At 39.6% G+C, this 12,806-nt stretch overlaps 1 protein-coding gene across 1 annotated transcript; it reads left to right on the top strand.

Annotated features, from left to right (window-relative positions):
• The first annotated feature begins 2,551 nt into the window (after positions 1 to 2,551).
• LOC109865424 (P2Y purinoceptor 8-like) lies at positions 2,552 to 11,336 on the top strand. Its single transcript, XM_020453593.2, has 3 exons — positions 2,552 to 2,636; positions 7,090 to 7,408; positions 7,548 to 11,336. The coding sequence occupies exons 1-3, from the start codon at positions 2,570 to 2,572 to the stop codon at positions 8,305 to 8,307; spliced, it is 1,146 nt and encodes a 381-aa protein (XP_020309182.2). The 5' UTR covers positions 2,552 to 2,569; the 3' UTR covers positions 8,308 to 11,336.
• The last annotated feature ends 1,470 nt before the right edge of the window (positions 11,337 to 12,806 follow it).

The following is a 12,806-nucleotide window of genomic DNA, read 5'->3' as shown; positions in this document are numbered from 1 at the left end:
AAGTGGGAACAGAGAACAGTGTGGTTTCTTCATTGTTGTTCACCAGATTCACGAGATGCCTGCTCATGGGCAGGCATGGGCTGTCTTCCTGTTGATAGCAAGAGTTCAGCTTTTACTGTATCCTATAATCATGGGGTTATTGTGACAACACAAGAAGAGTGACCTTTCATGACAACTTTAAGATGTTTGGTAAATATCTTTTATAATGTGTTAAGTATATCTCTGTTCTCCCAAGATTTCTACATGGTTCTCTTTTCATTCATAGTGTTTTTATCCACTCCTCCAGTTCAATGTTTAGACCTGTGTGCTGTCCCGTGTGTATAAAGTCATGCTAGTCATCAATTACATGCCTCACTGTAACTGGGAAAGTACATGTGTGCAGCTGTCTACTGATACATAGTTAATTTAACTCTGCAAAATACCGGCATCTTTAGAGTGAGAGCGACCTTACTTTTGAACTCTATATTGTAATAATGTTTATTACATTATTACTTATTATTTGTACTACTTGTTATTATATTATTATTTTATATACTGTAAATATAATTGTTTGTTAATATATAGTGACATTATTTCTAAATATCTTGGCTAGCATTGATGTTGTGAGGATGGGTTTGTTGCTCACTGGTCTATTGCTTGGTTAAGTCATTGACAGGCTGGAGGTGTGTTCACCCCGCTCCCATCTAGAAGGCGGTGACAGTACAGTTGTGTCAAAGCTTGGACACATGAGACTGATAAATAGATTATATCTCCAGGCCATGAGACTGTTAAACAGTCACCACAGTCCGGCCTCCACCCAATTGATAATATGCATGTCAATCTCTCCTGGCTCAGGGTGGAGGAGAGCTTGATTGCATCACTGCTTGTCTTTGTGAGAGGTATTGACATGTTGAAATCACAGAGGTGCCTGTTTAAGCAACTACCACACAGCTCAGACACCCATACCTACACCACAAGACATGCCACCAAAGGTCTCTTCACAGTCCAGAACAGACTACAGGAAACACACAGTACTACATAGAGCCATAACTACATGGAATGCTATTCCACATCATGTAACTCAGTCAAGCAGTAAAATCAGTTTTTTTTTTAGACTGATGAGTTTCAGAAGAAAGCTCTTTTGAGCCTGTAATCGAACCCATAAATGTTGGGTTTTTTTAACTGCTAAAACTGCACCTTATGGAACAGCGTGGACTGTGAAGAGACACACACACACAGCATTCGCAAACACATAGACTCTACACACATACTCTACCATTCAAAAGTTTGAAGTCATTTAGAAATGTCCTTGTTTGTGAAAGAAAAGCTCATTTTTGTACCTTAAAATAACATCAAATTGTTCAGAAATACAGTGTAGACTGTTAAAGTTGTAAATGACTATTGTAGCTGGAAATGGCAGGTATTTTTAAGGAATATCTACATAGGCATACAGAGGCCCATTATCATCACTCCTGTGTTCTAATGGCACGTCGTGTTAGCTAATCCAAGTTTATCATTTTAAAGGCTAATTTATCATTAGAAAACCATTTTTCAATTATGTTACCACAGCAGAAAACTATTGTTCTGATTAAAGAAGCAATAAAACTGGCCTTACTTAGACTAGTTGAGTATCTGGAGCATCAACATTTATGGGTTCGATTACAGGCTCAAAAGAGCTTTCTTCTGAAACTCATCAGTCTATTCTTGTTCTGAGAAATGAAGGCTATTCCATGGGAGAAATTGTCAAGAAACTGAAGATAAAATACAACGCAGTTTACTACTCCCATTCACAGAACAGCGCAAACTGTCTCTAACCAGAATAGAAACAGGAGTGGGAGGCTCCGGTGCACAACTGAGCTAGAGGGCAAGTACATGAGTGTCTAGTTTGAGAAACAGACGCCTCACAAGTCCCCAACTGCCAGCTTCATTAAATAGTACCCGAAAAACACCAGTCTCAACGTTAACAGTGAAGAGGCGACTCCGGGATGCTGGCTTTCTAGGCGGAGTAAAGAAAAATCCATATCTCAGACTGGCTAATAAAAATAAAAATGAAGATGGGCAAAAGAACACAGACACTGGACAGAGGAACTCTGCCTAGAAGGCCAGCATCCCTGAGTCACCTCTTCAATGTTGACGTTGAGACTGGTGTTTTGCGGGTACTATTTAATGAAACTGCCATTTGAGGACTTGTGAGGCGTCTGGATATGGAACTGGGCCGACATTCTGATTTTCTCGTAGAAATAAGCCCGATCTCAATACAGTTTTCTGTTCCCAAAACTACAATCTGTTATGAACACAGTGCACTAAGTTTTGTGGAAGTAACCTTTTGGCATTAAAATTAGTCCTATAAAAAAGAAATGGCGTGCAAGAGCGAATTTAATTATTGCACACGCACACTTTTTTTCCAGGTCGTTGTTGTAATGAGAATGTATCCTGAATCAATTTACCTAAAATAAAAGGAAAGCAAATACCAAACAGAAACAGAGTGCACATACATTATTACACACATTATTTTTCCTGCCTATGGCAGTTGGATATGAAGACATGACGCACTTCCCTTATTCGACAGTAACGTGCACCCGTTTCCTGAATGGTACAGTACAATGCATCCATCCCCCAACCGCCCCTCTCTGAATCAAGTCTGTGTATTCACAGAGGTAAGTACTGCTCTGTCTCTTTGCTTTACACTTTTTAAATTTTTAATTGTAACCTTTATTTAACTAGGCAAGTCAGTTAAGAACAAATTCTTATTTGAAATGACGGCCTACACTGGCCAAACCTGGATGACGCTGGGCCAACTGTGTGTCGCCCTATGGGACTCCCATTCACGACCAGTTGTGATACAGCCTGGATTCATCCAGACCACTGCGCCACTCGGGAGCCCTTAATACAAAGATACTTCAATTTGAACTGTTAATGTCCAAAATCTGAATTCGAGATTGATAAAGATTTAGCCTAAAATATGTCATTGTTCTTTGTTTCAATTCAGAGTACCTTGTCTCAGAAATAGGGATAATGTTCAGATATATTACGTTCTATATTTGAAGTTAGAATGAAGGCATTCTGTTTAGATGTATACAGTACCTGTGCTATTTACCTTTGGCAAAGCTTGTGTTTTGGTTAAATAATATAAGGTTAGAGTGCCACTTCACTTGCACATGGAGGGGGATTTACTGTGCAAGAGCCAAGATGCACTGTTGGAATTTCATGCACTTTTGGAATTTCATATTTTGTACAACACTGGAAATGTGTTCTATAGTATATAGAAAGCGCCAGCAGACACAGTCACATTTGGTATGTGGTTATTAACACCCTCAATATGTTTGGGTGAAAGTGTATTTAGTCCTTGTGGTGTGTGCTAGTGTTGTAGTATTTTACAGTGGGAAGTTCACTCCAGAGCCAAAAACACATTATTGTCACCACAAGAATAGAAAAATATCACACTCAATGCAAGAAAAACTGATTTTATAGACAATATTTTTATTCTAACAGCTATAATACATGATACAGTTCATCATACACAATAGTTGTTGTTGCCTAAAGCCCTATTTGCACAGGACTAGTATTACAAGAGATTCTCAGTTATATTATTTCACAGAATTAATGTGGTTCCAGAGGACTATTAGCACAGGCTTAGTTTTTAACTGTCCCCTTTAATACTTTTTTCACGAAGAATTGACTTTCGGGTGGAAGGCTGTTCTAGACGTGATGATATTTCAACTTATCGATGGTATAGCCTAACATTGGCTTTCAGTAAGAGAAAGTTTAAATAGTAATGCACTTCAATGAAGAAACAAACTGTATGCAGTCACATACATACATTACATACATACATACATACATACATACATACATACATACATACATTGCATTTTAGGCTTAATTTGCATGTTTGCAACTACTTATACATTTAGAGACTTTGGGTTATTTTGGTCCTTTAAAGGTGCAATATGCAGAAATCGCTCCCCCATTTCCTGGTTGCTATAATTGGAAAGGTTTGCCTTATTTCAGTTTATGTGATAAAATAAGCAATAGATGGAGTAGAGAATCATTGTACCATCTAAACCACTGTGAAATATATTTTAATTACATCAAAATATTGTATTTTTAAAGGTTTGAAACTGGTGTACAAAACCAAAAGTAAAAGACACAAAATTAAAATTAAGAACTGGAAGCATAAAAATAGAGCACATAGAACAGATTTACCACTTCTTAGACTTGCTTTCAAAAAGAATGACAATTCTATAACTTACATTTTTATGTGAATTTGGTCGTCACCAAAAAAGTTACATATTGCAAATGTAATAATAATACTTTAAAAAAGCAAACAAACATTTCAACAATTAGCTGTAAATGTATATTTTCTTTTGTTTATCATACTGCCATCATCAAAATTTAATGACTTTTTACCACATTCAAATGGACATTCATCTATAATTTCAAAGCTTACAGCATGTAATCATACATAACTTTTAAAAAAAGCCCATTTCATAGAGAATGTTAAAACGGGACTATATGGAATAACTTGCTCTGAAGAGATTGTGATTGGGTCTAAATCAGAGTTTCCCAAACTCTGTCCTGGGGCCCCCCTTGTGTGCACATTTTGTTTTTAGCCCTGGCATTACACAGGTGATTCAAATAACGAACTCATCATCAAGCTTCCCCCCAGCTGTGTTGGGGGGATGCACAGGACAGAGTTTGGGAAACCCCGGCCTAAATAAGCGTTTGGTGGACAACATTTATTGTTCTTCTCTTTGACTGCCATTTACAGAAAGTCAGACTTTTTCCGCATGCCCACACATTTTTCTCAGCTTCAGAAGCATCTGCATTCACCGATTTTGTTTGTGGTTATCCCTAGATATACAGTTCATTCTGAAATTTTCAGACCCCTTGACCTTTTCAACATTTTGTTACGTTAGAGCATTGTTCTAAAATTGATTAAATCATTTTTTCTACTCAATCTTCACACAATACACCATAATGACAAAGCAAAAACAGGTTTTAGAAATGTTTTCTAATACAGTTGAAGTCGGAAGTTTACATACACTTCGGTTGAAGTCAATAAAACTTGTTTTTCAACCACTCCACACATTTCTTGTAAACAAACTATAGTTTTAGCAAGTTGGTTCGAACAGCTATTTTGTGCATGACACAAGTAATTTTTCCAACAATTGTTTACAGACAGATTATTTCACTTATAATTCACTGTATCACAATTCCAGTGAGTCAGAAGATTACAAACACTAAGTTGACTGTGCCTTTAAACAGCTTGGAAAATTCCAGAAAATTATGTCATGGCATTAGAAGCTTCTGGTAGGCTAATTGACATCATTTGAGTCAATTGGAGGTGTACCTGTGAATGTATTTCAAGGCCTACCTTCAAACTCAGTGCCCCTTTGCTAGACATAATGGGAAAATCAAAAGAAATCAGCCAAGACCTCAGACAAAACGCCTGAAGGTCCCAAGTTCATCTGTACAAACAATAGTACGCAAGTATAAACACCATGGGACCAGGCAGCCATCATCCTGTTCAGGAAAGAGACGTGTTCTGTCTCCTAGAGATGAGCGTACTTTGGTGTGAAAAGTGAAAATCAATCCCAGGACCTTGTGAAGATGCTGGAGGAAAAAGGTACAAAAGTATCTATATCCACAGTAAAATGAGTCCTATATCGACATAACCTGAAAGGCCGCTCAGCAAGGAAGAAGCCACTACTCCCGCCATAAAAAAGCCAGACTATGGTTTGCAACTGCACATGGGACAAAGGTCATACTTTTTGGAGAAATGTCCTCTGGTCTGATGAAACAAAAATAGAACAGTTTGGCCATAAAGACCATCGTTATGTTTGGAGGAAAAAGGGGGACGCTTGCAAGCCGAAGAACACCATCCCAACCGTGAAGCACGGGGGTGGCAGCATCATGTTGTGGGGGTGCTTTGCTGCAGGAGGGACTGGTGCACTTCACAAAATAGATGGCATCATGAGGGAAGAAAATGATGTGGATATATTGAAGCAACATCTCAAGACATCAGTCAGGAAGTTAAAAGCTTGGTCGCAAATGGTTCTTCCAAATGGACAATTACCCCAAGCATACTTCCAAAGCTGTGGCAAAATGACTTACGGACAACAAAGTCAAGGTATTGGAGTGGCTATCACCAAGCCCTGACCTAAATCATATAGACATTTTGAGGGCAGAACTGAAAAAGTGTGGGCGAGCACGGAAGCCTACAAACCTGACTCAGTTACACCAGCTCTGTCAAGAGGAATGGGCCAAAATTCACCCAACTTATTGTGGGAAGCTTGTGGAAGGCTACCCAAAATGTTTAACCAAAGTTAAACAATTTAAAGGCGATGCTACCAAGAACTAATTGAGTGTATGTAAACTTCTGACCCACTGGGAATGTGAGGAAATAAATAAAAAGCTGAAATAAATCACTCTACTATTATTCTGACATTTCACATTCTTAAAATAAAGTGGTGATCCTAACTGACCTAAGATAGGGAATTTTTACTATGATTAAATGTCAGGACTTGTGAAAAACCGAGTTTGAATGTATTTGGCTAAGGTGTATGTAAACCTCTGACTTCAACCTTATATACACTACCGTTCAAAAGTCTGGGGTCACTTAGAAATGTTCTTGTTTTGAAAGAAAAGCAAATTTTTTGTCCATTTAAAAATAACATGAAATTCAGTGTAGACATTGGTAATGTCGTACATGACTATTGTAGCTGGACACAGCAGATTTTTGATGGAATATCTACATAGGCGTACAGAGGCCCTTTATCAGCAACCATCACTCCTGTGATCCAATGGCACGTTGTGTTAGCGAATACAAGTTTATCATTTTAAAAGGCTAATTGATCATTAGAAAACCCTTTTGCAATTATGTTAGCACAACTGAAAACTGTTGTCCTTATTAAAGAAGGAATAAATTACCCTATTAGGGTGTGGTGAATTTTTTTGTTGTTGTGATCTTTAATTCATTGGCACATTGTCTGCTAATTCTTGTTTTAAAAGAAAAGTTCAGATCCCACGTGACACTAGCTAGTACATTGGGCTACAGACAAGACAATTCTATCCTTTTACATAATCTAAATGTCTGTCTGATCATAGGTAGTCTGTGTGAAGCCATTGTCACCATGGCATGGAGTACCAACAGCACCAAACTGGACAACATCACATTGTCCCTGTTCCAGAACACGACAGCCAGCACTGCTATCTCCATCATCTACATCGTGGTCACCGTCATCAACCTGACAGGAAATGGCCTCTCCATGTGGCTTCTCCTCTTCCGTACCTCTCCCAAAACCCCCTCCATTATCTTCATGATAAACCTGACCCTGACTGACCTGGTCTTGGGCCTCGTCCTGCCGTTCCAGATCAAGTATCAGATGCAGGGGCATAATTGGAGCCTGGGCCCGGGCGTATGCAGGTATTCCTGTTTTTTTTTTTATCATCATTTATTTATCCTGATTAGTCTCATTGAGAAAGATGTCTTTTCCATACCCTGAGCCAACAACTTTCTTTTGTCACAGATGAATAACAATTAAATATATTCTGATCTTTCATAGGCTCCTGACCCTGGTGTTCTTTGCCAACATGTACTGCTCAATTCTAACTATGACCGCCATCAGTGGAGACCGCTACCTGGGCATCTGTTGGCCCATGCTCTTCCGTGAGACCAGGGAAAGGAAGTCATTCGCTGTTATCGGCTGTTTGGCCATGTGGACAGTCGTCCTATCTGTCCTGTACCCATTAATGACAACCGACCTGACTTTCCACGTTCCAGAACTCGGGATCACCACCTGCTTTGACGTTCTGAAGAGGGACATGCTTCCATCGATGGAGGCCTGGGCTGCTTTCCTCTTTACCCTGTTTGTCATCCTTTTCCTCATCCCGTTCTGCATCACTGTATTCTGCTACGTCGGCATCATCCGCAAGCTGGCCCGAGTTTCCAAGACCAACCAGAAAGAGAAAGCTATCCGTCTTGCCGTCACCGTCCTAACGGTCTTCACACTTTGCTTTGCTCCCAACAACATCCTCCTCCTGGCTCACACCATCCGGAGGCTCTTCTACGGAGACTCCCTCTACATGGCCTACAAGCTGACTCTTTCCCTCAGTTGCCTCAACAGCTGCCTCGACCCCTTCATCTACTACTTTGCCTCTAGGGAGTTCCGTCAAAAGCTGAGGCAGATGCTAAGGCTGAGAACACTGAGCAGTCTGGACACAGGGAAGACAGACCCGCACCGAGAGAGCCTGTACTCTGCCCAGTATGTGTCTGGGGGACAGGGCGGAGAAAACGGCAGAGTTTCGGTTAAACAACACTGTTAAAAAACTTTGCCTGTAAAGTGAAGAGAGAGGGCAGATGACAACCGAGATGACATGTCGCAATGTCTCGTGTTGGGTCAAATTACATTTCACAATAATTTCACAGGATGGAATGTTTTTGTGTGATGTATATAGATTAACAAACCAGGACAGATGGTGCTTCTGCATTTCCGAAGTTAGGGCTCTATTCAATCAGATCTGCTTTTGCCGACATCGGCATAGCTGTTGTTTTGATGCTGTCAGAGGTGGAACTGAGTTAGAGCTGACAAATCCACAAGTTGCTCCTGGCAGTAAACCTAAAGAGGACATTGCAAGTGATTTCGCATTAACATTGAAAGTGATTTCGCATTAACAGAAATCATTTGCAGCCTTGTTTAGAAGTTTGAACACTGGAATGTGAGATGTAATCGACACCTGGTTTAAGATGATAGAATTTAGTTGAATGATTTTTCAATTTGAAAGTAATTATTTATATAAAGCCTACACTCGCTCTGAACTTCTAACGGAAGTAGGGCTTGTGTGGCTTTCCTGACAGTGATTGCAAGAGCCGCTGCTCACTAATTTGACAACTCCAATGCAGTTCCACCTCCGACACTGCCAAAACCTCGGCTTAATATGATTGAATCTTGGCCTTAGTAAAAAAAAAAAAGGGTTTGTTTGTTGAATGTTTATTGATTCCCAGCAAATTATATCACCAGTAATGCATTTACTGTTAATCACCATAATTTCCCAGTAATCTAGACCGTTATGGTTTGGTTACATCGCTAATCTTTGTTCTTTCCTGAAATATATATGCATATGAATTTACCGTTCTAATTCTCAGAGGGGACACATTGTTTTCAGATCCCACAAACTATGCTACACTTGTCAGAAATACGTTTTGGTTTATTTCATGCGATGTAGAAGTTTCCAGTCATTTTCCCCAATGTCGTTAGTTTGGAGCACTCAAAGTTTGCATTTGTCTGGTTTCTTCATCCTTTCTAATGTTGAGAGCACACACATCTGAGCATGAATAGAAAGAGGCCTAGGGCTATATGGCCTCTGTGTTATGATTGAGGTCAAAACTGTGAGTTGAAAATTATGAAGTGTTCAAATTAGAAACTGTGATTAAATGTTATACTCAAGCCTTGATGGATATAGAAATTATCTTTGGAAGTGCATATGTATCTTTTTGAAGTCCTGTGATTCAGATTCGTTTTGGTTTCACAGCACAGCCGAAAGTACTTACCACCAGTCTAAACAGAGTGCCTGCTGTAATTTGCAAACCGATTTGGCAGTCAGACGCCCACTGGCGGGGTGGTCCCTAAAACACACCACGCAGTCAGCGAACGGCAGGCCATAATTCGGTGGATGTGTTTTCACCTTTAAGGGAAGGCTGTGTAGTCTTGCCCTACCTGTGTATGTTCAGATATGACAGGTTAAGCCTGATTCCTAGGTAATTTATTTTGGCTGTTGCCAGTGTATAATATATATTGAAAATCTAAACAACAATATCTAGAAAACAACTGGCTGCAACTAAACCACAAAATGGATCTTGATCCAGATGATCTGAAAAATTATAGGCCCATTTCAAACCTCCCGAGTGGCGCAGCGGTCTAAGGCACTGCATCTCAGTGCTTGAGGCATCACTACAGACACCCTGGTTCAATTCCAGGCTGTATGACAACCGGCCATGATTGGGAGTCCCATAGGGCGGTGCACAATTGGCCCAGCGTCGTCCCGTCCGGGTTTGGCCTCTGTAGGCCGTCATTGTAAATAAGAATTTGTTCTTAACTGACTTGCCTAATTAAATAAATGTTAAATAAATACAAATAATAACAAATTTTCCTTTCAAAGATTCTAGTGAAAACTGTTGCTCACCTTCTTCCAACAGCGCCACCATGAGGCCAAACACAACCATACTCTACAGGTTAGCTATACTCACATCCCTGAGCATGTGTGCCAAATTCCATGACTCTGTCAAACAGATAGATATTGTGTTCCGCTTATAGCGCCACCATGTGGTTGATCTAAGTATGTTTGCATATGAGACTTGATAGTGTTTTGAAAATGTATATTAAGATTTGTTACAGTACGAGTAATCATGTCTGATTTACAGGGTTAGGTAGGTTACTTTCTAAATGTAATCTGTTACAGTTACTAGTTACCTGCCCAAAAATTGTAATCAGTAACGTAACATTTGGATTACCCAAACTCAGTAACGGAATCAGAAGACAGCCCGCTTGGAGTTTGCCAAAAGGCATCTGAAGGACTCAGACCATGAGAAACAAGATTCTTTGATCTGATGAAACCAAGATTGAACTATTTGGCCTGAATGCCAAATACCATGTCTGGAGGAAACTTGACACTATCCCGACGGTGAGGCATGGGGGGGGTGGGGATCATGCTGTGGGGATGTTTTTCAACGGCAGGTACTGGGAGACTAGAAAGGTACAGAGAGATCCTTGATGAAAACCTGCTCCAGAGTTCTCAGGACCTCAGACTGGGGCGAAGGTTCACCTTCCAACAGGACAACGACCCTAAACACACAGACAAGATAACTCCGGCGTAGCTTCGGGACAATTCTCTTAATGTTGTTGAGTGGCCCAGCCAGAGCCCGGAATTGAACTCTGGAGAGACCTGAAAATAGCTGTGCAGCAATGCTTCCCATCCAACCTTAGAGCTTGAGAGGATCTGCAGAGAAAAATGGGAGAAACTCCCCAAATACAGGTGTGCCAAGCTTGCAGCCTCATACCCAAGAAGACTCAAGGATGTAATCGCTACTAGGTGCTTCAACAAAGTACTGAGTAAAGGGTCTGAATAATTATGTAAATTATGATATCAGTTTTTTTTTTTATACATTTAAAAAAATCTCTAATCCTGCTTTTGCTTTGTCATTTTGGGGTATTTTGTGTAGATTGATATGGGGGGGAAAAATCTATTTAATTCATTTTAGAATACGGCTGTAACGTAACAAAATGTGCAATAAGTCAAGGGGTCTGAATACTTTCCAAATGAGCTGTATAGTGTATGTTTGGTAATTTATATTTACATTTCTGACGACCAACGTAATGAGTAACTTCAATAACACTGCAATTTTTTTTTAGGACACATGGAAATTAATTTCCTTAGGTGTTAATCATGCAAACCCACTTAAAAAAAAAATTGGGACACAGCAGTCGTGAGATTCAAACCTATAATCTCTGTTCTCTATCTATGGATTTAGTTCACTGCACCATCAGAATGGAGATAGAATGCAATGTTTTTTTATGCATACAAAGCTGTTAATTTTGGTCTATTCAAATAAGTGCTTGTTTCAAAGGAAACAAGCACTTATTAAGATCAGGCGTGGCCAATTATTGGGTGAATCCAACCAACCTGAACACACTTAACAGGATAGAGGGATAAGGGATAGAGAGAGTTTTGTTGATGCTGAGAACGGAAGGTATACGTTTTTAAATTATATTATTCAAATTATTAAATGAACATTATTAAAATGTTCTCTGAACGTTACAAGTTGTCTTGTGGTTTTCTTAACATTCTGAGAAAATATAACTTATCCTACAGGTTAATATTTTCTCATGGTTCTATTTAAAACCATGTTCTCAAATATGTTTCGAGAGCGTTAAGAAAACTTTACATCGTGTTCCAGTTACTGCCAGCATCCAGCAACTTTGCACAGCCATTGAAGAGAAGTGGGACAACATTCCATAGGCCACAATCAACAGCCTGATCAACTACGCGAAGGAGTCGCGCTGTATGAGGCAAATGGTTGTCACACCAGATACTGACTGGTTTTCTGATTCACGCCCCTACCTTTTAAAAAAAAAGATATCTGTGACCAACATATGTATATCTGTTTTCATAGTCATATGAAATCCATAAATTAAGACATTATTTATTTCAATTGACTGATTTCCTAAGATGAACTGTGACAGTAAAATCTTTGAAATTGTTGTATGTTGCGTTTATATATATTTTTTCAACTGAAATAAACCACCCACATGGCAGCTTCTTATCAATGCTGCAAGCTATCTGACAGTTCGGAATTGGAACAATTCATGCATGCATCATCCCCCCCCCCCCCCCCACCCTCTTCACTGGAGCAGAGTACGACAGCCACAGTAGAGATAGATACTTTGCTTTAGAGAGAACGAGAACAAGATCACTGCAAAAAAAAAAATAGAAAAAACAAACAAGATCACTGCACTCAAATACGACTCAAATACCCCCTCTACCCAAGGTCCCAAAACTTGACTGGATCAATCAATTGTTTGCAGACATTGATTAAGTCAGGGTATTGTGCAATGATAATCAAAAACTCATCCATAAGACTAGAGAAAATACCACCACTCAGCACTGTTTGATCCTGTGGGTCTTACACATCGTACCTTTCCCCAGCAGATGGCAGTGTTCTTCTTTGTCAGACTGTAGGCTCGTACAGTTCACTTCCTGTTCCTGTTAGAATTTATTCATGATACTACATAGCTAATGTATCTACACAGAGGTGGTGCTGGACTATA

The sequence above is a fragment of the Oncorhynchus kisutch genome, linkage group LG2 (genome assembly GCF_002021735.2).
Source record: "Oncorhynchus kisutch isolate 150728-3 linkage group LG2, Okis_V2, whole genome shotgun sequence".
Taxonomy (NCBI): domain Eukaryota; kingdom Metazoa; phylum Chordata; class Actinopteri; order Salmoniformes; family Salmonidae; genus Oncorhynchus; species Oncorhynchus kisutch.
This window is presented reverse-complemented; position numbering and strand designations above follow the sequence as displayed.

What these genes read in the sequence shown, in the direction of transcription:
- LOC109865424 (XM_020453593.2), top strand. Translation starts at nt 2,570, where the DNA reads ATGGTACAGTACAATGCATCCATCCCCCAACCGCCCCTCTCTGAATCA. An exon ending in AAGTCTGTGTATTCACAGAG is followed by an intron (nt 2,637 to 7,089) that starts GTAAGTACTGCT and finishes GTCTGATCATAG; the next exon opens with GTAGTCTGTGTGAAGCCATT. An exon ending in CTGGGCCCGGGCGTATGCAG is followed by an intron (nt 7,409 to 7,547) that starts GTATTCCTGTTT and finishes GATCTTTCATAG; the next exon opens with GCTCCTGACCCTGGTGTTCT.